At 32.5% G+C, this 23,854-nt stretch overlaps 5 protein-coding genes across 9 annotated transcripts in view; 2 read left to right on the top strand and 3 right to left on the bottom strand.

The window, feature by feature from the left end:
* Positions 1 to 2: 2 nt before the first annotated feature.
* Sec24ab (Protein transport protein Sec24AB) lies at positions 3 to 8,713 on the bottom strand. Of its 2 annotated transcripts, none has more exons than XM_070302987.1 (15): positions 8,569 to 8,713; positions 7,925 to 8,087; positions 5,935 to 7,064; positions 5,649 to 5,804; positions 5,416 to 5,531; positions 5,124 to 5,226; positions 4,848 to 4,977; positions 4,655 to 4,764; positions 3,748 to 4,363; positions 3,047 to 3,376; positions 2,862 to 2,972; positions 2,544 to 2,716; positions 2,128 to 2,463; positions 1,905 to 2,008; positions 3 to 1,760 (listed from the first exon to the last, which is right to left on the bottom strand). In XM_070302987.1, exons 2-15 carry the CDS (start codon positions 8,064 to 8,066, stop codon positions 1,646 to 1,648), a joined length of 3,672 nt encoding a protein of 1,223 aa, XP_070159088.1. In that variant the 5' UTR covers positions 8,067 to 8,087; positions 8,569 to 8,713; the 3' UTR covers positions 3 to 1,645. The 2 variants fall into 2 exon arrangements, with proteins under 2 accessions (XP_070159088.1, XP_070159089.1); XM_070302988.1 differs by having other exon boundaries at positions 4,848 to 4,974.
* Positions 8,714 to 9,344: 631 nt separating this feature from the next.
* Vimar (visceral mesodermal armadillo-repeats) lies at positions 9,345 to 13,091 on the bottom strand. 2 transcript variants are annotated; one of them, XM_070302953.1, is made up of 11 exons: positions 12,877 to 13,091; positions 12,512 to 12,773; positions 12,273 to 12,410; positions 11,880 to 12,126; positions 11,483 to 11,649; positions 11,131 to 11,362; positions 10,811 to 10,957; positions 10,347 to 10,742; positions 10,120 to 10,252; positions 9,793 to 10,058; positions 9,345 to 9,700 (listed from the first exon to the last, which is right to left on the bottom strand). In XM_070302953.1, the coding sequence occupies exons 3-11, from the start codon at positions 12,294 to 12,296 to the stop codon at positions 9,549 to 9,551; spliced, it is 1,764 nt and encodes a 587-aa protein (XP_070159054.1). In that variant the 5' UTR covers positions 12,297 to 12,410; positions 12,512 to 12,773; positions 12,877 to 13,091; the 3' UTR covers positions 9,345 to 9,548. The 2 variants fall into 2 exon arrangements, with proteins under 2 accessions (XP_070159054.1, XP_070159053.1); XM_070302952.1 differs by having other exon boundaries at positions 11,880 to 12,113.
* LOC138937067 (transmembrane protein 242) lies at positions 12,444 to 14,397 on the top strand. Its single transcript, XM_070302954.1, has 3 exons — positions 12,444 to 12,800; positions 13,375 to 13,751; positions 14,134 to 14,397. Exons 1-3 carry the CDS (start codon positions 12,728 to 12,730, stop codon positions 14,137 to 14,139), a joined length of 456 nt encoding a protein of 151 aa, XP_070159055.1. The 5' UTR covers positions 12,444 to 12,727; the 3' UTR covers positions 14,140 to 14,397.
* A 2,466-nt stretch (positions 14,398 to 16,863) lies between these two features.
* LOC138936752 (very long chain fatty acid elongase 6-like) lies at positions 16,864 to 23,445 on the bottom strand. Of its 3 annotated transcripts, none has more exons than XM_070302358.1 (4): positions 22,869 to 23,445; positions 21,745 to 22,005; positions 20,950 to 21,310; positions 16,864 to 18,827 (listed from the first exon to the last, which is right to left on the bottom strand). In XM_070302358.1, the coding sequence occupies exons 3-4, from the start codon at positions 21,273 to 21,275 to the stop codon at positions 18,275 to 18,277; spliced, it is 879 nt and encodes a 292-aa protein (XP_070158459.1). In that variant the 5' UTR covers positions 21,276 to 21,310; positions 21,745 to 22,005; positions 22,869 to 23,445; the 3' UTR covers positions 16,864 to 18,274. The 3 variants fall into 3 exon arrangements, with proteins under 3 accessions (XP_070158459.1, XP_070158458.1, XP_070158457.1); XM_070302357.1 differs by having other exon boundaries at positions 21,760 to 22,005; XM_070302356.1 differs by lacking the exon at positions 21,745 to 22,005.
* The window catches only part of LOC138936750 (uncharacterized), a 3,591-nt gene continuing 2,609 nt past the window's right edge, over positions 22,873 to 23,854 (top strand). Inside the window, exon 1 of the mRNA XM_070302352.1 lies at positions 22,873 to 23,767. Coding sequence (XP_070158453.1) covers positions 23,501 to 23,767 — 267 coding nt within the window. The 5' untranslated portion in view covers positions 22,873 to 23,500. The remainder of the gene's footprint in view (positions 23,768 to 23,854) is intronic.

The raw sequence follows: 23,854 nt of genomic DNA, 5'->3' as shown, positions 1-23,854 counted from the left end.
CATCCAGAGACCAAAATAATAGTAATATATATACTATATATATATGTACGTGTGTGTGTATGTATGCAGGGATAAATTAAGAGATTTTATAGTGATAACAAAAATAGAGATAGCGGACTAAAAATTGAAGCATTTTTTTTTTTTTTTGTAATATACAATTGGTGATATATAAAAAATTGGGTAGTACACGGATAGGGTTCGTTAGAAGATGTACAATTATTTCCCATACAATATATGTAATGCGTGTGTGTGTGTGTTGTGTGTACATATAAATGTATTATTAAATAATAGACTAAAAATTAAATCATCATGCTATTTTTGCTTTTAGTAAATCGTAAAATATAATGACAAAAAAAACCAATGCCAGGAAATCTGTTTGGCAGTACGATACAATACGAACAGTATGATTATTTTACAATATTAATTTTTTTATTTGCTATACACTCGTCACTCTATATATTCCTTTACCATTATTTATTTCTTATAGTCTTTTATAGGCGAGTTTATGTCTGCTTCGACGATCGATTAGTACTTTACATTTGCATGAAATAATTCTCTGCATCTTCTATTCTTAATCAATTACATAATTCAATAATATCTTTTATCGACTGTTTGAAATTGTCGTCACGAGTATGCTTGTTGCAATGTTTAATTTTATAATATGGATTAACAACCTGTCATTGTCTGAAGAATGACATACAGCAACTGATAATATATTTTGAGTTGTTACTATCCTCTTATTCGTTTTATTGCCTATAGGTGATTAAATTGCAAATAGTGCATTGTTTATCACCATTAAATATTCTCATTTGGCGACACGTCATGCAAGTACACACACTTTCATTTTACTTTTATTACTTATATTAAAAATGTAAAATTGCACTCATTTAATATCATTTCTATTGCATATAATTATTAATAAATTATATTTGTATAATTACTCGTAAATAATATTTTTGACGATTTTGAAGATGTGTGTCTACATGTGTGGTATTTAAGATAAGAACACTTGCGTATTAATTCGCGACAATAACGATACTTCGATGAACGAGAAAGAAAAAACTCAAATATATAATTGAAGAAAATATTCTATTCGAATATATTTCTCATCAAACAGATTTATACTCGTCATTGTTGATGCTATTCAACAAATTACCATTATTATAGAAAAAAATTTTTTTACTTAAAGAATAAAAATTTCTCATAAAAATAAAAATGCCATATAGATGTAATATGTAACACAAAATCATAAAAAATTGGATATCATTTGCTGGATATATATAAGTTAAAGCATTGAGAAATTGCTTAACCCAAGTGGTTATACACAACTAGAATGTAAATCCGTATATTGGAGTTATTGATGATAAAGAAACATGTAATATATAATAATAATAATTATAATAACAATAATTACAATCTATCATATTGAAATGTGTCAGCATCTTTCAATAAGGCTATCACTGCTGTATAAGTAGATGGCATAAGTAGATCTTGAATCATGTGATATGTCCCAATATATCTCAAATAAGACCCAAAATCGATGAATTGTGATGAATTACACAATCTTTTTATGATTCCATGATTCATGGATTCGATAATTAACACTTCCACAAGTTAATCTTATCCAAGAATTTTCTTAGTTTGGTCACTCTTTCACTTGTGTCTTGAGATGTTGCAAGAACTCGTAATAACTAAGAGCAGATTCGAATCGATCTTCTATCAATCGCTCGATAAATAGTGTCCTAAAGTGGCTGTCGTCCCTAAAATATAATTAATTATATTACGAAATAATATATCAAGATGTAGACAGCTTAAAAGATGCATATATTGGAGATAATTGTTCCAGTAAAATAACTTGCAATTTACAATGACTTTTTGTTATCAAATAGAAACAATATATTTACCTAATAATTTGTACAGATACGTAGTACGGCTTCTCCTCTTGCAAGCTAAACACAAAATTTCGCAACCGTTCGCTTTCTATTGTATCCAACTCGGGTAGTTCGTACTGCAAGGTAAATTTAAATAATGAATTGTTGAATTTCTATTTCGATGGATCACAAATTTTTATAATTCGTAAATTACAATCTTTTTAAATGCAACTGATAAAATTTATAAAATACTCACCATTTCTTCCGGAATAGATACAAATGCCGAAACTCCGAGTACATTAGAACAAAAAATTGGATTAATATTTTTGCCAATGTAAATGAAGATTCTGTCACCAGCGTCCATAAGAAAGGCGCCTCGACTATCGAGTTTCTCCGCGGATAAATGAAGTCGCGGTGGCTGCGGGCAGACTTTGCCATCAATGTCCTTTGAATTGTGGTCGTCGAGTGCGTGAATAGGATACAAATCGGGAAAGACCACTTGTATTAACTGTGCTAATGGTAATGTCTTCAATTGAAACATAGCAAACACACGATCATCTAAACGTGTACTCGTGCCGGATCTAAACGCTATCTGTAAATTTGCAACAAAAAAATAAGAGCAAACACGCCTAAGTATAAATTATGTGCATGTTTAGATTATTAATATCTTACACTCTTCAATAGCGCGATGATATACAATGGCAACAACTTTAAACTTCCCGGAGCGACAAGTCCTCCGCCACCGGAAGATTGTGACAATCGGTACGCGGACAAGACGTCGATAGCAACATTTATCAATGCATCCCTAGCATCCGATAAAGATGATTGAAGCGATCGATCGACAGCTATAAATATTTAAATAAATGATTCTTTTAATTTTATTTTTTAATTGCAGGAATTAGAGATAAATATTTTATTTTATTGAATTTTTACGTTTTATATAAGGATTCATAATTAAAAACGATATGAAATTGTGAAAGATTTACCAACCCATCTTTGATAACAGGCCCACTATGCATTGCTGATCCGCAGAATGCAGAATATCCGATAGACTCGTTACGACTGGCAAACATAGAGTGTGTACCCTAATCCTTCGTTCACCTTTAAATATAAATATATGAAATGTGAAATGTGAGAGTAAATTTCTCTAAAGGAAAAAGAATAAATATTATTACCTTTGCTCGAAGTATAGAGAAGAGACGCTTGGAAGCACACATTCTGCACATCGGAGAGGTTCTCGTCGATAGAGATTTGCATACCGAAACCGGCGTCCGGATTAATATTTGGTAAACAGAGAAGATCGGTCGATCGAACGAAGAAGCTGCCGTGGAAGGCATGGATGCTGAGACCGCGGGTACAACGAAGTCGCATTACTGCTTCGAAACCGATCTTTCTGATCAAATAACGGCGTAGCAATCTCTCTAATGTCTCAGTATTCTGCAACTTTGATGCTCGAAACAGTGGCAGATGGTAAATGCAGCCACCGGTAAACTTTGACATACATGCTGCAGAATATAATAAAAAAATTATTAAATATTACAAATAATATAACATAAATGAATTGACAATAAACGATACATTTTAATGATTAATAGAATAGATAAATTTAACTATTGCACCATTTACTAATTTATATAATGAAAGAAATTTCCCCGATTATAAAAAATCAATATTTCTTGTACTTATTTCTTAAATATATCTGACAAGATTTAATAGAGAATCTATTATTTTTTTAAATCGTGGGACTAAATATATATTAGAAAAAATAGATTTAAAAAAACACGAAGAATTGAATTAATCACTTGCATATTCGTTTTATTGCAAAATTTATCGTTTCATTAGAAGAAAAGTATTCAATAGAAATAGTTTTACTTACATAAAGTTGCCAGATCGCTGTACTGACTATTCAATAAGAACAAATCAATCGCAATCTGTTGTCCACTGCAATCCAGAGCAAACCTTTTGTAGAAATCAGTCGCTGGATTAAGATGCGGCACATCTTTGTTCGCTCTGGTATTGGGGTCTTCTCGCGGTTGTAAGGCTCCTGGACCAACATTAGGCAGGCACGTTTGGAAAACAGTGACACGTCCTCCAGTGGCGGAAAGAAGTTTCAGGGCAGCTTGAAGACCGGCGCCGAGAGCGTTGTTAGTATCGTTAGTACCGCAAAACTTGACGGATAGCTGAGCGAGAAGATCGCGAATGAGCTCCTCGCGTTCTTTCAGATTTACAATCAGGTTCTCTGGACATGGCAGAAACACGTCGTCAATATCTAGCATAATCATCTCATGTGGCTGCGATACGTTATCGGGCAAGCTGAAGAAATGTAGAGCAGAGTCGACAGCGAGAAAACCGACTTGAGTACGGCTGTCGCCGGGGAGATGTGATAGTTCATCGGTGATAGTGTTGCAGACGATCTGCAAATAGCCACTTTCTACCGCGAGACGAGAAACATCTATGACGAAGAGATAAACAGCAGGCTGAGGTGGACGGACCTGAAAAATATGTGGTATCCGTCAGATTTAAATTCATCGAAAAAGAAAGAAAATTTCTTATATATAAATTTTATAATTATATATAATATGTAGATATTTGATCTAATTCAAAAGCTGATTACTTGTACTTTAGTTAGTATATATATATATATATACTAACTAAAGTACACGTATAAAGTATATATATATATATATATATATATATATATATATATATATGTGTGTGTGTGTGTGTGTGTGTGTGTGTGTGTGTGTGTGTAATCGGAATTAAATGGAAAAATAATCACTGACCATGTACTCGCTTGGCGCAATAAACTCTATCGTGCCAGTTCTGACCTCTGGCCGTCGCGATGGATCACCGTACGATTTTGTCACAGGATCAAATTGAAATTCCTCAGGAACTGCAACGAGTATATTACGTAAGTATATTTAGTCGTGACATAATAGTAAATAATAATGTAAATAGATCTAGCATGTTTATTACGTTCATTCAGTCTGAAACAAAGATTGCATTTCCATCTTCTCGAATCGACGAAATATATAAATGGGTTGATATATGTTCTGCAAGCTCGACAACGTACGATTGTATTGCATTGAATCACTGCCAACTGCTGCTGCGACAAATAACAAGTTCCACATTACTGAAATTTATCTATTCCACAAAAATTATTCTAAATAATTACTTAAAAATATACTTTGAACAATATATAGATTCTTATATAATTTAAATTATAAAAATTCATTTACATGCATTACTTACGTTTAGGTCTCTAAACGGATGTATTAGTACACCAAATGGCAATCTTGATTTTTGAAGAAGCGAATTTGATTCTGGGATCTTTGTCAATGTACACCTGAATATGCTGTAAATATTTAATACATTATGTAAGAATGATATTTATATCTTGAAACAATTTCTGTGACAATACAAAAGTTCTAAATTGTTCAATGTTTTAAATTATATTTATCCAAATACTTGGGTTCTCTTTTACAATAAGAATGTAATCTCTATATCTTAGAGATAAAAAAATAAAGAAAAGAAGAAAACTTACTCAGGATTACAATTTACATTATCTAGGAATTCCTGATGTAACCTGATTTTTGGTGGTTCGATTTTTTCAGATGGCAATATATTTCTGCATTGCAGAAGGTCTACCGATTCTATCCCCTAAAGAAAAAAGAATTAGTAATATATTAAAGTAACATATTTTTATAAGCTACATTCTTTCTCTTTATATATGTAATTAAAGCACTAAAATAATTAATTAAAAAAATAAATAAATACCCATAATTTGTTGTAACTAGTTTGTGTAACGTTTAGATTGCCCATCTGATTATTTAATTGATTTAATTGGTCAGGATATATATTTGGATATCTTCTATTTAATGAATCTAATGGGACGTTCGTCATCGGACCGAGTTGTTGTAAACGAGTATCGCACTAAAAATATAAATAAAAAACTATTAATATTATAAGATCATACACGTTCACATAGAAAAATATTAATTCAATAAAATTTAATTATAATATTACATAATACAATATGTTATATCTTTTCAAGTTCCTTTACCGTTTGTTGTCCCGGAAGAGGCGGCATTCCTGATGGCGGCGGTCTCGCACCATGTAACTGATTAGCTCCCAAAGGCGGTGCGGTAGTTCTTGGAAGTAGCATTGTGGTATTGGCAGTGTCCTGTTGCGCATATCTTCTTTGGCTAGGTAAATTTTGATGTATGTTCTGATTTTGAGGAATATTTCCCAATCCCGTGGAATCCATGTAACCAGTAAGTAAGTTCTGCTGTGGTTTCAGAGGCTGAGGACAATAATCCTGGGGATTCCGTGAATCTACATTGCCTTGTGAACTGGGAAGTAAGTTTCGCGTGCTAGAATTTGGTCGTGTTAATGTTGGACTCAATATATTCTGTTGACTGCTGTATTTGAGTTGAGGATTATTTAAACTTTCGGAAAAACCAGTTGTCGATTGTGGTTGGATATTCTGAGTTCTTGATGACTGTATATTGGAAATCGCTGGATCATGTTGCATGTGTCTGATTTGATTCAAATGTTGAGTGATATTCGAAGGAGGTGAACTAACATTAGATAAAGGTGGAAAAGTAGGATCACTTTGACCATGTGCCAAGGTTTTATTTATTCCAGTAAAGGATGTTTGACCTTCTGCAGTTTGATCTGTAGAGACTTGACTAGTCTTATCAATGCTATTGGATGTTCCAGAAATGCCTACAGTCCCCTGTGCAGCATTAGTAGACAGGGGATTAGCTGTCCATTGATAACTTTGGTTTACTTTAGCAAGCTTCGGTTCGATAGTATTTGTAAACGTCAAAGGCGCAGATTCTGATGACTGGTTTTTGGCTAGTGAAGGCATCTGATTCGTAGGAATCGTGTATCTATACTGAATTTCCTGATTAGATTGGGATACAAAGGCAGTCGAAGGTGTACTGACTGCAACATTTAAATGAGTACTAATGGCATATTGGCTAGAGGTCCCATAAGGATTTATAGGGTTATATAGTTGTGTTGTTCTAGGTAGCGAAGGCAATGCATTGGAACTTGGAGGTCCATTTATTGGTGGCATTGGTGGTCGAGGCAATTGAGGCCGATATTGATTATGAAGATACTGAGTTGGCGATGGATCTCTGGAAGTCTCCCTGGACGGGTCGCGTGACGATTGCGACGATGGTGTGCCTAAACATTATTCATTTATTATATATGGGGTGTTCAAAAAAGGTGGTACCAAATTTTAACAATATGTAGTTCTTGTGAAAACAAATTGAAAAATTTTAATAAACAATACTTCAAAAACCATTTATTACTACCAAATTTATTTAATAACAGAAAATGCTTTATAATTCGGAAATAAATGGTTTTTAGAGTATTGTTTATTAAGATTTTTCGATTTGTTTTCACGAGTATAACATACTGTTAAAATTTGGTATCTTTTTTGAATACCCTGTATAATTACCTCAATTTTAACAACAAATTTTCTAGACAAGACTCAAGTAATATCTTTAAAATTTCAATTAATTTTCAACTCATTATTATTTTTAAATTGTAGTAATGGATGTTTTAAAATAAAAGATATATTTGATTATAATGGACGTTTTCCAGCAAGATGACACAGTGTACTACCATGTTATACATTATTATGCGATTGGCTATCAAATACAGAATTTTAAATTTCATTTGCCGATTATGTGATAATGTGTAATACACTGTGTCATCTGTGTGCTTGCTGGAAAACGCTCAATAACTGCTCCATAGAATTTCATATAAATTTATTATCTACTTTCTCAAAATAAAATTTTGTTTATATATTTAACTGAATATTGAGACAGACTCTTTGTATTAAGGTATGAAACAAGATGCTTTTTTTTTACTAGCAATCTACTAACCATTCTTTCGAAAAAGCAGAGTTATGATATTGTCTTGGTTCTTATTATAACCTTAAATGTATAAGAATTGAAGTCGCAACTGAGAAGACAGTTTATGGATTATACTTGAAATACAAGGTTTCTTTGCCATATATACTTTTGGCAAAAACTTACCAGTCAGATTGAACTGAGGAGACTGCATACCATTTTGTTGAGATGCAGAGTTTTGGCCATTCACTATTGGTGATGGATCATTCTTCAAGGAATTATTGGGCTCTGGATATACTGGATATTGATAACCACTTGACTGTGACATTTTGTTGTTTTAACAGTCACACTGCAAATAAAATATAACATTTGATAAATTATAGAGTAATATACTCTTGAAGAAACAGAGATATGTTTTTTACATATATCAAAAAGTAATTATAAACTATTTGATTTAAGGTCTATTTTTTTATTCATATTCAAGATAAATTTAATGTATACAATAATAACATAATAAAATCTAATGCTAAGATTCTGAGTTCCTTTTGTGAATCAACAGAAATAAAATAAAAAGAATCTTAAGCACAACTATATCCCCAAACAGTAGGAATCTTACGATAAAATTCTAGGTCTACGCAGCTCTTAGAGTAAGAAGTTACAGATTAAAAACTAGACAGATTGGGGAATGAGAAGATCAGAGTTACATCGAGCTATTAATCCAGGAAGGAAAGTATGAATTATAGCAGGTTGATGTCTGAACAGTCAAAACGCATTGTCAGCATGTCAAAAGGTTAAAGTTATAGAACGCGGAGGCTGGAATATCCGCTTACCTTTGTAATGACGCGGGTCGCTCGAAATTAAGCACGGATGGACACAGACTCGCTCATCACCTCGTTTATCTCCACGTAATCCTACAGGACGATATAATTGCAGCAATTCGAGAACGGACAAACAGCATACACAACATTACGTGGCAGCTTGTACGACTGCTGCGCCACGGCATGGATAAACGATAGCACGTGACGGGTGACGGTACCAGACGACAGCAAGTCAGGTTGATGCCATACCGACCAAAGGAGAACAGATTTTTTGATCTGATTAGTCAATGAATCCCCGGAGATTGATTCTGACATTTGCGCGATTTCAAAGTAACCTCTTTATTTTTCGAATCTTTCGATTTTATATTTTACTTTTTGCAGTTTATCGTACAATTCTGCATAATAGCAATGTGGATTTAAATCAGAAAAATATAGGTAAATAATAAGAGTGCATATTTTTTCACAAATATAGGAAAATATACTTTTGTTACGTTTACATTCAATCCTTTCTTGGGAGCGACTTTAATCGGAGAATTTGATTAATTTAACTAAGGCAGCGAAATTTTTAACTATATAACTGGTCGTTCTTAATTTCATTTCCCCTCCCCTCCACCTCTACTTTCATGTCAAACAAAATTATAATAAAATAATGATGAAAATTACAAATCTACCATGCGTTGTCAAAGTGCTACAGATACATTATTAGTAAGTCAATCTTAATTGAAATAGTTTTTTAACAGGTTTTTACAAAAGTCTTGTGACAAAATAATTAATTGCGTTGGCACATCAATAGAAATACATACTCTATATATATTTTTCAATAAATAAAGTACATTTTGCAATATCTGTGGATCAAGTCGAATGATGATTTGGTCATTGGAGAAGTTTGCATAGCTCTTTGGAATGAATGGAAGATACAACAATGGCAGCACATGTGAATGCATAATGTTTGAATTGGTCATCCAGTTTTGTTTTTAGAACTTATCGAGTTCCTAGCTCATACTCAAGGCAGTGCACAGCGCAGTTTGCAATTCAGTGATACGCATCCAGATTTCTGCATTAGCATTATTTTCATTTTTGTTCAACTGCAAAGTTTTACAAGCATCAGCTAATCCACAGTTTTTAAAATGTTCTTTCAACCGATCTAAAATAAAATTATTTAGTGATTAAATATTGAATAAAAATTTTAACATAGTGTTATAGCTAATACTTTTCTAAGATAAATTGTCGTAATACCTGATTGCACGACGCTATCCAATAGAGATAGCGCGTTCAGCACAATATGCATGTCGAGATCATCGCGTGCTTTAAAAAATTCGCGCATGTTGCTCCCAAGATTTGCCTCGATCAGCAACTCCTCAGATTCCGTCGGACAGATCCTTGTCAATATCGTCAAACCTAGTATTGCTTCATTTTGCATTAATGTATGCTGTGCCAGAAGCATATTAACTAAGTGCTGCACTGCTCCGTATTTGATAATGGACAAGGCAATCTGCTTGTCCCTAAAAAATTATATATAAAGTTTGAGGATTGTATCATAAAAGCCATTGTGTGGGAACGAACCTGCTATTGTTCATTATCCAAGCGATTAACCGATTCGCTTCACCCTGAACGCCAGGGTGGTCCGCGATATTGCACCATTCAACCGCTCGCTTAATCAGGTCCTCCCTTCGTCCTAAGGAAATTGCTGCTTCTCCTACAGCAAGTAACTCAGCCATAATTATTACATTATTCTCTTATAGTAAATATTGTTGCTGTCTAGTTTTTAAGAGATTTTTATAAGTGCTCACTTTGGCCGTCTATGACTATCCTAAGCGTTCCCAGTAATTTGAAAACAACGGGAAAAGTAGGGATGTCCAACATCGGATAAAGTACATCGATCAGACCATCGGCGAGTATTAGCGATTTGTTGTCCATAGGTATGACGAGATTGCGTAATGCGCTGAGCAAGGCGTGTTGGCATCTGATATCGTCAGACGTGCTGTCGTTCTTTTGGAGGAGTTTTAGCAGCTTCCGATGAATGCCCTGTTCAACCATATGCTTACAATGTATGTCGGTTCGTGCAAAATTGCCCATAGCCAAAACAGCAGTAATCCGTAAGTCTTCGTCGATACTCTCTAGCCATTCTACCAACTTTTTGTAGACAGGGCCATTGCTATCATCATAAAGGAAGTTCATACTGTCGTCTAGATAAAAAGCAGTACATTTGTTAGAACAAATAAAATTAAATTTGAGAGTTTCCCTCAGAACTCACCTCCGGTTAAGATTAAAATGGTTAAATTACAAGCAACTTTGAAAACAAACCGCGTTTCTTCGTCGTTGCAATGTGGACCATGTTTTTCTAATAACTTCAGAAGCAAATCGCACACTCCTGTTTTGGCTAGCAACAATTTTGCTTTTTCTAAAAAATGAAAAAAAGTTACATTATTACAATTATTATTTCAATTTAATGCACTCACACATTTTTAATTTAATGTTTGTAAATTCATTTAAATCTAAATACATTAAGATATCTTTATTTTATTATTCATTTTAATCTAGATTTAATTGTTAATGAAATTATCATTGATTTACCATCTTCGGCTTGACCATGTAATAATTCCAAACACATTTCACATAACTCGGAAGAAGTGTCGCTGATCAATATGTTAACCAGAACTCTCGTTAATCTCTCATCAAGAAATATAATGTTCGCGTCGTTTAATAAGCTAAGAATGAGTAATGCATGCACTGCCACTTCGCTACCGCTGGTTCCATCTTCCTCCAAGATACTGCAAATAGTGGATACTATGTCTTCTTTGAGTGCCTGATGAAATATATTTAACAGTTTTTTATACAAATTCTTGCCTATCCATCGTGCTTTTGTAACATCATTGTTAATTATTTTATTTATAGTGTACATACACTCTTAAATAAATGTTCTTACCTCTTCATGCAATGTTTCCTGATCCACTAAAAAATTTAATAAAAAACCAGCAGCCACGTTTCGCAGAAAACTGGCACCCTCGGTGTTTTTTAACGCAATACTTTCTTTCAGCACTGTTAAAATTATTTTCAGCCCATCTTGCTCACGCACCAGTTTTTTACCATTCTCTGTAAAATAAATGTTTCTCATTGAAGCTTATTATTTAAATTTATATTTTTTATTTTTATGATTTTCGTACTATTATAGCAATATATTTAAATCAAATATTTATATCTTTCCATGACAACTGAATCTTTAATAAATAAATATATACATGAATCCTTTAATCTTGAAATTCTATACTTTTTATTTTAGATAGCTAGATAAACTCTCATGTAAATGTGATTGTTGCAAAAACCATTTTCATAACAGATATTTCCTAGAGCTCTGGAAGCCTGCGTCAATATATCTATATCCTTCTTTTTCAGCAAGTCAGTCAGTGTTTGTATCAACCCTACATTGGTACATTTTTCTCTTCCCCTTTCAATCTTTGCAATCTCTGCAATAGCTTTTGTTGCTTTTGCCACAATCTGTTTAGATTGGTGTCCAAGCAACGTCGGGAAAACTTCATCAATGACTAGTTCCGATGTCTCTAAAACCATATACTAATAACAATATAAATAATTAATAACAGTTTTATATAATATAACATTAAATTACACAACTGACAATAAATTATAAAAAAACAAAAAGTATAAAATGTTGATCACACGCATCCAACTCAATATGCATCACAGTTTTCTCATTATACCTCCAATCGAAGTTTTGCTAACATTCATCACAGAATCCAATATCTGAAGGATATTAGAACATTCATCTTGTGAGGTATCAAGTCTCACGATCTGTTTCAAATTATCAACGAGCTCATCGATATTATGCTTTGCTTCGCCTGTAACATAAATATTGAAGGAAATCTGTATAATATCTTTTCAAAAGTAGAGAAAAGAGAAAAAAAGATAACGAGATGAAAGAGACAACAGGACACATTACCTTCCATTTTCATCAGCCGGATCAGCGTCCAAAATCCGCAAAAGTATGCTTCACGATTTAACGAAATATCAAAAAAAAAGTCCCGGCAACCCCTTTGCCTTTGCTCACTTTTGACATATAGAATTATCGGGTAGCTATCCCGCATGTGTAAACGAGCCGAGCGGGTCTTGGGCGCTTTAAAAATGGCGGAATAATTGTCAGGCTATTTCTCTTCGAATGATGGCGGAATTGAAGGATACAGTGACAACGTCCGTTGTGAATTCTGCGAAACAAAAAGAGAAAATATACGGTAAGTTGAATTCAAGAATCATGGGAATTATAAGGAATACCCGCTCCCGCGTATACATCGTCCGCTGCAAACTAACCTCACGTTTATGAGAGCACGTTTCCTCTCTGCTTGACACACGTGTCGCTTACCCGTAAAAGAAGCTGCAAATTGTATTTTACAGTTATTAGTATAAAAAAATATTCGGTTTAATATTAACTTTGCTCAGAAAAATTCTATTGATTATTACAAAGTGTGCTTTATATTTTAACTCATCAACAGAAATTCTTAAAAAAATTCAAAATACTGTGAATAAACAAGATATTTTTATGACACATGATCTTTTCACGACTGTGAAATTAATGTTTTAACATTTTTCTGGTATTATCTGATTTACCCGCAGATGGCATATATTACGTAGCATGCTACAGTTTTGTCATCTGCATATACTATTTTTACATATATATATTTTGACAACTGTTGTCAGTTGAAGTTCCATCTTATCTCTGTTTTTTCTTTCATCTTTTTCATCGCTTTCTGGTAATATTTACATAATACATTGCAAATTTTTTCAGTAAACTTATTAATATTTCTATAGCTGCAGTATTTTTAAGCACTGTCGCAAGTATTTCTGCCTTTGCTGGCTTTGCCAGAGCAGTGGGGGTTACCAAAAAGCAAGACCCAAAACATTTTGGAGAAGGAATTTCTGGCATTAAAGGAATCAATGAAACAGGAGCATCATTAGCGATACGAGCCCTTGGCTGGGGCTCGCTTTGTGCTATCACAGGATGTGGCTTATTTTTCTATGGAATCTGGAAAATCTCTGGAGCCACTAATGCAGAGGAATTTAGGTTCAAAATAGGTTCCCTATTACCAAAAATACCAAAGAATAATCCACCTCAAAGCAGAACAGAATTTGAGGGTTTAACAGATCTATTGACATACATCTCCGAAGACTGGGGACAAAATAAAGAGGTAAGGTTTGTCTAACTTTAATACTAGATGTCTACATTTTTTTAGAAACTTGCAATGTCTAAAATATATAAGTATTCAGAACTGGTATACAATAAAATGTTCATAGAAAAACATAAAAAAAAAAAATTTTTTAATTTTTGTAAATTTTTAATCTTCTTTTGAATCCCTTCTCACAACATTAAGATAAAACTATTTGCAAGTAGTGGTTAACAGAAAATTAATCGAGACATTATATAGATCGCAATTTTTTTTTATTCGAAAGATTTATTAAAGTATCTTTTGATATATTGATTTGTTTAATTAATCATAAAAATATAAGATTTGTTTGTAGGAAACAGATGATTAATGACAAAATAATTTCTTTTCTGATTTTTTGTTATAGGAATAAAGATTTGAACATATATATGTATGTAATATATATGTATGTTGTTTGTGATCAGCAAGTCACTGTTGACATGTAATAGGTTTACGAATGGCGTGATCAGTCGAGAATCGTACGATAGTACGATGAATCATGCATGAGTTTATCGTGTGTTACCAAAAAACTCATTGTGCGTATATTAAAAAAATTGAATGAGTTTTTTATAAAATCGTAAATTAAATCAATTGTAGTAAGTTAACTTGTGGATAAATATTTTATATATTTATTATATATATATATATATATATACACACACAATATTACCTAAATAAAAATTTTATAAAATTATAATACACCTGAGGAACATTATTACCAGCATCAAATTAAGAAAAGTAATTATTTAATAAACGTGGTTAATTACTATAATTATGTTATGTTAATTATTCGCAAAAAAGCCAATTTTCCCATTTTAGAGCAAGCTAATGATGTTTGAAATTCTGCGATCCATACTAGAAATTGTTTTTTTATAGTTTTAGTTATTATTTAGAAAAAAGTTAAATTTTGACAATAAAGTACTATTGAAATAAAATATAACTATATTAGAGAGTTTTATACTTATTGTTAGCAAAGTATTTAATTTGCACTTTTACATTTGCGTTTATGCATTATTGCTTTATATTACTTTTTCATTTAAATTCTATAAGATTTATTAGATTATCTATAGTCGATGAATTTTAAAAAAGATTAAAGATTTATCAACAACTAGCCTAAAAAATTCTAAGACTAATTTACACTTAACAAAATTCGCAAAAATTTCGAAAAAATATTTTTGAATATTGATTTTTCAATGTTTTCCATAAAATTATGTAATTTTTAAAAATTGATAAGTAAAAGTGATGAAAAGTCAGTTATTGTTTAAAATGTTCATTTTTTTATGTATAGAGGAAACTTCGATCTTTCTGAAATAAAGTTGAAGATGTATCTTGTATTTTCCTCTCTTTTGATATGAAAAATAAAATTGGAATGCAATAGAAGAGCGCACTCTTTTATACTAAATGATTATTGAATATCAATTTTATCAAAAATTATGCATTCTTATAAAAAAAACACCGAAAAATCAATATTTAACAGTGCACATTTCAAAAAGTATAGCGAATTTTATAAAGTGCTTGGCACAAATCACATTTTTAATGTTTTCGGACCATATTTCATAGTGATTAAAATCTCGAAAGGTCATTTTAAATGCTGCAAAATCGATTTCTCTTTTAGAATATCTCCCGATTAGTAATTAATTAATGACTTGCTGTTAAAAAGAAATTAATCTGTTACAAAAATCTTATTTTATTGGAGTATCATGTATAACAACTTATCACATATGTCTTATTAATAACAAAAAAGATTCAACAAATTTTTTGAAGTATGATATCAATATGATAATGACAGAACATCAGTTGGTCGTCGCGTTGGCTATCTATACATGATAAATCACGTTAAAAGAACGTGAGACTCGGCTGTATATACTTATGCTATATAAAGAAGACTGGTACAAAGGTGATCTTGAAATGTATTTATGTTATTGCATAAGAAGCGAATGTAATAGTAAATAATTCTCATATTATTCAAATAATTCGTCATATTAAGAACTTAGCGATAAAAGAATTTTTCATGCGTAATTTCTTTTAATGAGAACTTTTAATTTATAAAAATGTCGAGTGTTTGCATTCTTACAAGATGCATTTTCAATGAAACTATATACATAAAAATAGAAATAATATTTATATCTTTTTTGAAAAATAAAAATTATATATTATTGTAACTTTTTTTCCGCGAGAATGTATTAGAGAGTCAAAAATATTCATAATTACTTATTTGAGGCCTCTTTTTAAGTTTCTCGGCAGTAAAAAATGTACAGATTTTAATCTATATATATAATCTAATGTAATGTGAATTTGATATCAATAAATTTAATAAAGTGCCTTTCTTATGTTTTCTATAAATTTATTCCATCAATACATATAAGCTATTTTATTTTAGAGAGTTTATTAACACAAAATACACAGAAACTAATAAAAATACTGAAATTCTTTTAGAATCCGCGAATCAAATAAATATCAATTAATAAAAATAATAAAAATTACGTTGTCCTTTTGACCGTTATAAGGATTATTCGTCAGATGGATTCTCATTTTCTTTGGCCACATTTGCTATAAACAATACCGTAAACGTTTCTCAGCACATTCCTCTATGTATTATTTAGGTCGAGACTTTTATTTTGACGCGAGCAGCTAAATCTTTATAACGGAATTACACCTAAAATATTTTCTTTCCAACATTTATGATCATTGATCTACGGGTCATATGATAATTCTGCTTAAACAGTAAAAAAAAAAGAAAGATCGTTTAATTGATCTCTCTCTTCCGTTTGAAATGGAAATATGATTGCGAAAGAAAGATTACGAATTTTTGCTCATCAAGCTTATGATAATTAAGATTAAAGCACTATGGGATATTATAGGATAACAAGTGAGAGAATCCTGTATATCATGCAGGACTTATGATAAGAAATTATTATTTACATATGTATATATTTGGTATTATAAATTATTATTAAATAATATCAATATTAAATTGCACAAAAGAGAAATGTAGATAGTAACAAAATCATAATAACAATGTTGTGCAACAGCCGGTCAGATCTAAGAAATACATGTACACGCTTACATGCGCTTCCACAATAAATAAATATATATATATGCGAAAGTAGTTTTTTTATTAATCATATATAAAAAAATAAAAAGGAAAATCGTTGCGTGTTCATCTCTCGATCGAACCTTCTCTTCAGGATGCTTTTCGCGCATAAGAAAACATTAATTGGCTGTATTGTATCCTACGATCCGAAGATCTTGCAAAATTTAAATTTTAAAAGATCGATTGTTAAGATGTAAAAATTACATGAAATATGAATCGTAGGTTTTGTAAATTCGAAAATTTATGAATTTATTATTTTACGAGATCTATATGTAAATATTAGATAAAATAATCCTGAAAAATATATATCGCTTTTCGCGCATAAGAAAACATTAATTGGCTATGTATCCTACGATCCGAAGATCTTACAAAATTTAAATTTTAAAAGATCGATCGTTAAGATGTAAAAATTACATGAAATCCTAGGTTTTGTAAATTCGAAAATTTATGATATCTATTTGTAAATATTAGATAAAATAATCCTGAAAAATACATATCTTCTTAAACATATATGTTTTAGGATCTACCGATTCGCGAAGATTTTTTTTTTACAGATTCATGAATCCTATATTTTATGAATCCTAGGATATAAAGATCCTGAGAAATCGCACCCAAGATCTATAACCTCTAGGATATACGGCTTCTAGAATCTAAGGAATTTAAGAGAAATATGATTTCTAGGCTCTATGGACTTAAAATTCGATGGTTCCTAGAATATATCATATAATTTTCTATATATGAATTCTAGAATTTATATAGATTCTTATAAGATGTAAATCCTACAAATCCTAAAGATTTAAAGTTATTCTGTGCGCTTTAGGCTTTCTATAACTTCGAATTTCGACATAATTTTAATAGTTAGAATTAAAGCTCTAATATATAATAGATATAATTAGAATCGGGATAGGCAGAGAATAAATTCATGCCTAAAAGTAATATTTCTGACAAATCTTTCCTAATTTGGCTTATAAGTACATGTGTTTATATTTTTACAAATGTGTATTTATATTTTTATTAATCAAGACAAATTGTATTTAAAAAAATATATTAATAAAAAATATGATTATTAATTTTGTACTCAATTTTGTTTACAACATGCAATTATTATTCAAAAAAGTAATTTTTAAATAGAAAAAAAAATAAAATTATGTTAATTTAAAATTCACAGTTCGAAAATCACAGTTCAAAAATCATGGTTTTAATTAGTGGTAGCCACTAAATGCGCGAATCCTAGAAGCCGTTGAATCCTATAACATCTCCTAATATAAATAGATCCTGGATGTATATGGCTACGTCGACCAGCGGCGTGAAAAAGAAAAAGAAAATAAAACACAAAGAAAAATAAAAAGAGAAAAAGAACGGCAGAAAGATAGAGAAAAAGACGCCTGGGCGTCTTGGTGTGCTGGTTATCGCCTTAGTTGGCTTTGAGCTTATCATTATAGCCGATGTGACCAGGTGCGCTGTTAGCAAAGTGCTTCTTGTTGGCCTTCTTTCTGGCCAGGTACGTCTTGTGGAAGAATCGCGCGAATAGGACAAAATAGCTGAAGTACATCGCGAAGCTAAAATGGATATTCATGCGAGTAATGTGGCAGTCCACTTTGCCGCTTTCCAGGTATTGGTAGGCGGATATGTTGATGGCGCAGCCGATCACCATCTGGGCAAGCTGTAGCGTAGTGATTACCATGGAGATCGCTTTAGGTGGTCTGTACCGCATCGCCTTCAGAGCGTAGTAGGTGTACATGATTGAGTGGACACAGTAGTTCATTACGACGTACCATCGCGCGGATGCGGTATGCTCCGAATACGAGAACCAGGCGTACAGTAGGACGGTAATATGATGATACCAGTGCAGGAAGATCAATGGCTGTTTACGCAACACGATAAAGATGGTGTCGCCTAATTCGGGTAGCTTCGACAATACAAACATCCATGTCCAAAAGCCCGACACGCAATCCTGCTCGATGAAGCTGCAATCAAAATAATTATTAATTCTTGATTAATTTCATCAAATTTCCCGCAAGCAATTTTATTGTCAATATCCAAATTATTAATAATAAAAGATAAAACAGGGTTTCACTAAATTATATCAAAATTCAATCATATTTAAAAACCAGCAGTGTAAAGATGTCTTAAGTAAAAGATAGATTATTTTATCATTGATATTTGATTAATTAAATTAAATTAATTTGATTTTATTATTTAAATCAATATTATAGTTCAATTAAATATAGTTAAGAAAAGAGGAGAGGATAAAATGAGAATAATAATTCTTGTACGCAATTGTATGATGAAGAGATGATCATATCCTTTTCTGGATATTTTTGGACTTTGATTAACAAGGAGATCTTTCAAATCATAATATACTAGTACATATTATTGTGTCAAAAAATGCATGAAATGCACGAGATATATTGGGTTGAACTCGTGCCGTTTTTTTGATCTTCATCTATTATCAAAAAACGGTATAAACTTTAGACACGTAACTAGGACGTTCTGAACCAAGGAAACTTGCGTATATAGCGATTTTCGTTCTGTGTCCCGAGAAGCGTTATTCTACTATTTACTTGACGTTGTACTTTCAACCCAATATATTGTATAAGAAAAAGTCAGATAAGGTCAGATCTCTGACTTTTTGCTATCCCACAAAATCAAGAAAAACATGAAGGATCATCATTGAGGATCACGAGCGAAGATGGAATAGATGACGGGTGTTCTAAACAGCCTCATGGAGAATGATTTTAAAGACTGCTTCCTGCAATGGAAAAACCGTTGGACCAAGTGCATTGCTTTAGGAGAGAACTATTTTGAAAGAGACCGTGTATCAGATAACGAATAAGTCTATTCTATAATCGTAATAAATTTTTCTACGAACTCAATTGTCAGTCCTCATATATATAAATAAATTTATGGATAAACACAAGTGGCATTTAGTTCACGATGATGAAAGTATAATAAAAAACAAAAAAGAGATATATATTTGAAGGACATATATAATATAATGCGTACGTGCCTTATCTGAATTGTATTAAGTCGGTTCGTTTAATTTCTTTTCCATGAAATGTAGTTTCATTTTTTTGCATTTATATTTTCTTTACTTATTTTCGTAAGTGAAATAAATGTATTTTATGTCCGTTATATCTTCTAAATTATATGAGTATGATATTTGTCTTATTGTACATTAAATTTTCGAATTAAAAATAAAAAATGATAAGCGATTCGCTTCAAGGGAACTACGCATTTTTCGCTTTTCTTTGCATGTCTAATAATCATTGACTCTGAATAGCATTGAATTTGTATGAATGTCAAGTATATGCATATAAATAAATCATGAAGTTTTATACAAAACAAAAGTTCCAACGCCGAACTTTTTTCAAAAGATTCTTTATTCGATCATTTCAAACATATTTTTTATGACACGGAAATAAAAAAAATGTCAACTGGCAAATATGCTTAGATTTTAGTGAAAACTATGTAGAAAACTTGGGTGTGCGTTGAAAATATTTTGATCAAATAAAATGTTTTGGAAAAAGTTCGGTTTATATTTGCCCACATATTTAATTAAAGATGGAGACACACACAGATATTACGTGCACATTTATCATGGTTTAAGACGTCACTGCATATTGCAATGCCGATTATACAATCAATTTATAAATATTAAAATACATAAGACATGATTAGAAAAGTCCAATGAGTGAATAAAATTATAGCAAATTATTATGTTTACCATACCGGACTTTGTCCAATAAAGTAAACTGACAAAAAATATATTTATGTTCTTACAAACTTTATGCAAAAATGTTTGCTTTAATTAATAAATTATACTAATCATTATAGTTTAAAAAATGAAATCAAAATAATAATAAAATCTTTTTTAATTTAAATTAATATGTAAATACCAGTTTTTGTTGCTGGCATCGATTTTATCCAAAAAATATGAAATTTTTGCCAACCCTGAATATACGTATACCTTCAATTCATATATAATCACACTAGTTGAATTCACAAAAACTAAAACTTTCTTGAAAAACGTTTAGAAGACTCGCAAATGCAAAAACTTGATTGGGATAATTAATAATTTAAACTCACCTTGGTGTACAAATGCTATGATGTAGTCCATGATGCCTGAGAACGTGTATTAATTCGGGTGCCGTTCTGGTGAAACCGATAATAGAAAAGGTAGCCAATAACGTATTCCAAAGACACAGTATTCCCCTGAGTTCGAATCTGGGCCTGCTAGCCATATAAAGCTGCCCGCCGAATATTAAGATCATGTACAATCCGCAGTAATAGAAGCCATTCGTCCAATTCTTCATCATCCATTGCTTGGTTTCGTAATGGCTGAATGTTTCTTCGAAATTAAAGATGTAAGAATAATTCGGGAGAGTCACCTCCATATAATCCACCTTATTCATGTTTGATGATTGTATTAAGTCGATGTCTCGCAATTCTGTAACAGATACAAATAACATAAACGGTTTCGCTTCGCTGAAATTTATTGTCTCGCGAGATTACGCGAATCTGAAATATAAAAATATTAAAATTGAATGCAGAAAGAGGAAGAAGTCCAGAATATAGATATCATGTATGCCCGAGAATATATCAAGAACTTTCAAATTTCATAGTATAACGTCTGTACGATTTACGTTAACTATGTTTTTTTCATCTTTCTTTTATTTATTTCTCTCCGTTTACAATGATGTATTCGACCGGAATACACCTTCTTTCATATGGAAATGTGAGACGTTGACTTTACGTAACGCAAATATTTATATATTTTGACGTTTCTATCGGAGAACCTTGAGTATTATTCTATCCTTCCGCGATTTTATTCCAAACTAATTGTAAGTGAAATATAACTGAATATATAGAACAAATAATTACGCCGCTAAAACATACGAATACGGAGTGTCACGGTCTCTACGCGGTGACTTCTTCTTCTTCTTCTTCTTCGGTTGAATGGCTCCGGGCCTGATCACACTGGCCCATATGGCCAACTTCGCGGTGACGTTTGAATATGTAAGCTGCGCGGAACCACATTCCGTGGTGGAGCAGCGCACGCGTGAGCCACGAGCGCGCCAATCCGAGTTCGACGCTCAATCTCACGCGATGCACTTCTTCATCGATGAGCGAGGGATCGCAAATCTCAAAAGTCAAATATACAAGATATTTGCATTTCAATTCGCAATTTTTTTTTCCAATCTCAATGCCATATTCATGCTTTGCGAAAGAGACGATGTTCGAAATTACCGCAACGATCGAATACAACATCAGAGAAGGACAAGTAAATAAATAAATGAAAAAAAAAAAAAAAAAATTATATAACTAAATTGCACTGACAAATTGCACCTTAAAATTATATCGCGCGCAAGTAAGATTGAAGTAAGTCACGCGAAGAGCATGGATTTTTTTTTCTCTTCGACGTTGAATAATTATATTGATATAAATACATTATACGTACTTTGAATAAACGATTAGAATTTATTATCGAGTTACAATATATCTTGTATTTTCATACAAGTTTTTTTCACAGTATATATGTTACATATCGCTTTTACAGATCAATTTATATAAATTATCAAATTATCTAGTATTGATGTTTGCTGCATAAACCGGTTTGCTATTCTTTTTTTTTCACGCTCGCATTGAAAGTGTAGATTATAAATAATGCTTGTGTAAATGTTTTGCACAAAATATATTGTATATGCATATATATAAGATGTATTATACGTATTATTTATAAAAAGGAATACATATAAGAAAAAGAGATATCCATTGCAGCGATTGTTCATAAAAGCGACAAATATGCAAGATATATACGACACATTAATGCAGTCTTGTATTCGGGTCGAGTGTTAGGAGTGCTTTCTGAATGATTTCCGATTTACGCGCGCGCGTACACAATGCACAAACAGATGCCCAGTTCGTTTCATTCACACACACATATATATATATACATATGCACACAGGCGTATCCCGTATGTACGAAGAAAATGTACATTACGTACCTAATAGCTGATGTTGCACCTTTCGGACAATCTTCAGACCCGTCGGTTACTTGATTCAAGTGCGGATTCTGGTTCAAGATTGTATGTATCGAACGTTGAAAGGGGGTTCGTGAGAGTGGCGAGAACCGGCGTGTTCTCGACGTGGGCAAGGCCACTTCCTCTATTGGAGCGCGGAGTCACCGGGCGAGCGTCCGGTAGCAACCGGCGCCTTCTGATACACAAGTGTACAATAGGTAGATAAATAAACGGGGAAAACGAGAGATAGAGAGCGAGGCACTCTCTTCCTTGTGCGTCGATCGCTCGATCTCTTTCAATATCTCTTCTCCGCGCTGTCAAACGAGATCGTGCGCGCGCGTGCAGTGGTTAATATCGTTCTTCCCGCAATCTTGTTTCTTAGCGCAAGAACGATCTCCTCTCGGTCTATCTCTTTCTCTCTCTCTCTATATATATATATATATATTTATGCAAAAATCCCGTCGTTCCAATCAACTCGCCATACTCGCACTCCGCTACAAGACGAGCCGCGCGAAAGTGCCGCTCGTCCGTTGCCGTTGCTCGTCGTCTTGTACTTTCTTGTGCGTGCCGCAGGCCGCAGGCCGCACAAGCACTTTTACCCCCTTTCCACACCCGTTATGGAAGAGAGTGACATCTATTCCCCCATTGTATCCCATATCCCAGTCGGCAACCCGACACACGGATATGCTCGGCGGACTTTGATAATCGAGCTAAGTTCAGAATTGCTAATTGAACTCCCATTTCGCCTGTGTTATCATCAAATTGGCATAGTAGGAGTTAACATGATAGGCAAGCAAAGTCAGCCGGATAACAATGAGAACAATCAATCGCGAATAAAATTGATAGCGAACAAACGGAGCTTCTTGGAGGAGAAATCTGCTCAGGTATACATTTGTCCCATGACTTTCGAAGTACTCTGCGTTGATACCACTGCTTTTTATTTCGAGTACTCTGCGTTGATACCACTGCTT

Source organism: Polyergus mexicanus, unplaced genomic scaffold (assembly GCF_030449975.1).
Source record: "Polyergus mexicanus isolate NDT 795.1 unplaced genomic scaffold, iyPolMexi1.0 SCAF_10, whole genome shotgun sequence".
Lineage (NCBI taxonomy): Eukaryota > Metazoa > Arthropoda > Insecta > Hymenoptera > Formicidae > Polyergus > Polyergus mexicanus.
Note: the sequence above shows the minus strand (reverse complement) of the source record. Positions and strands in the feature narration are given on the sequence as shown.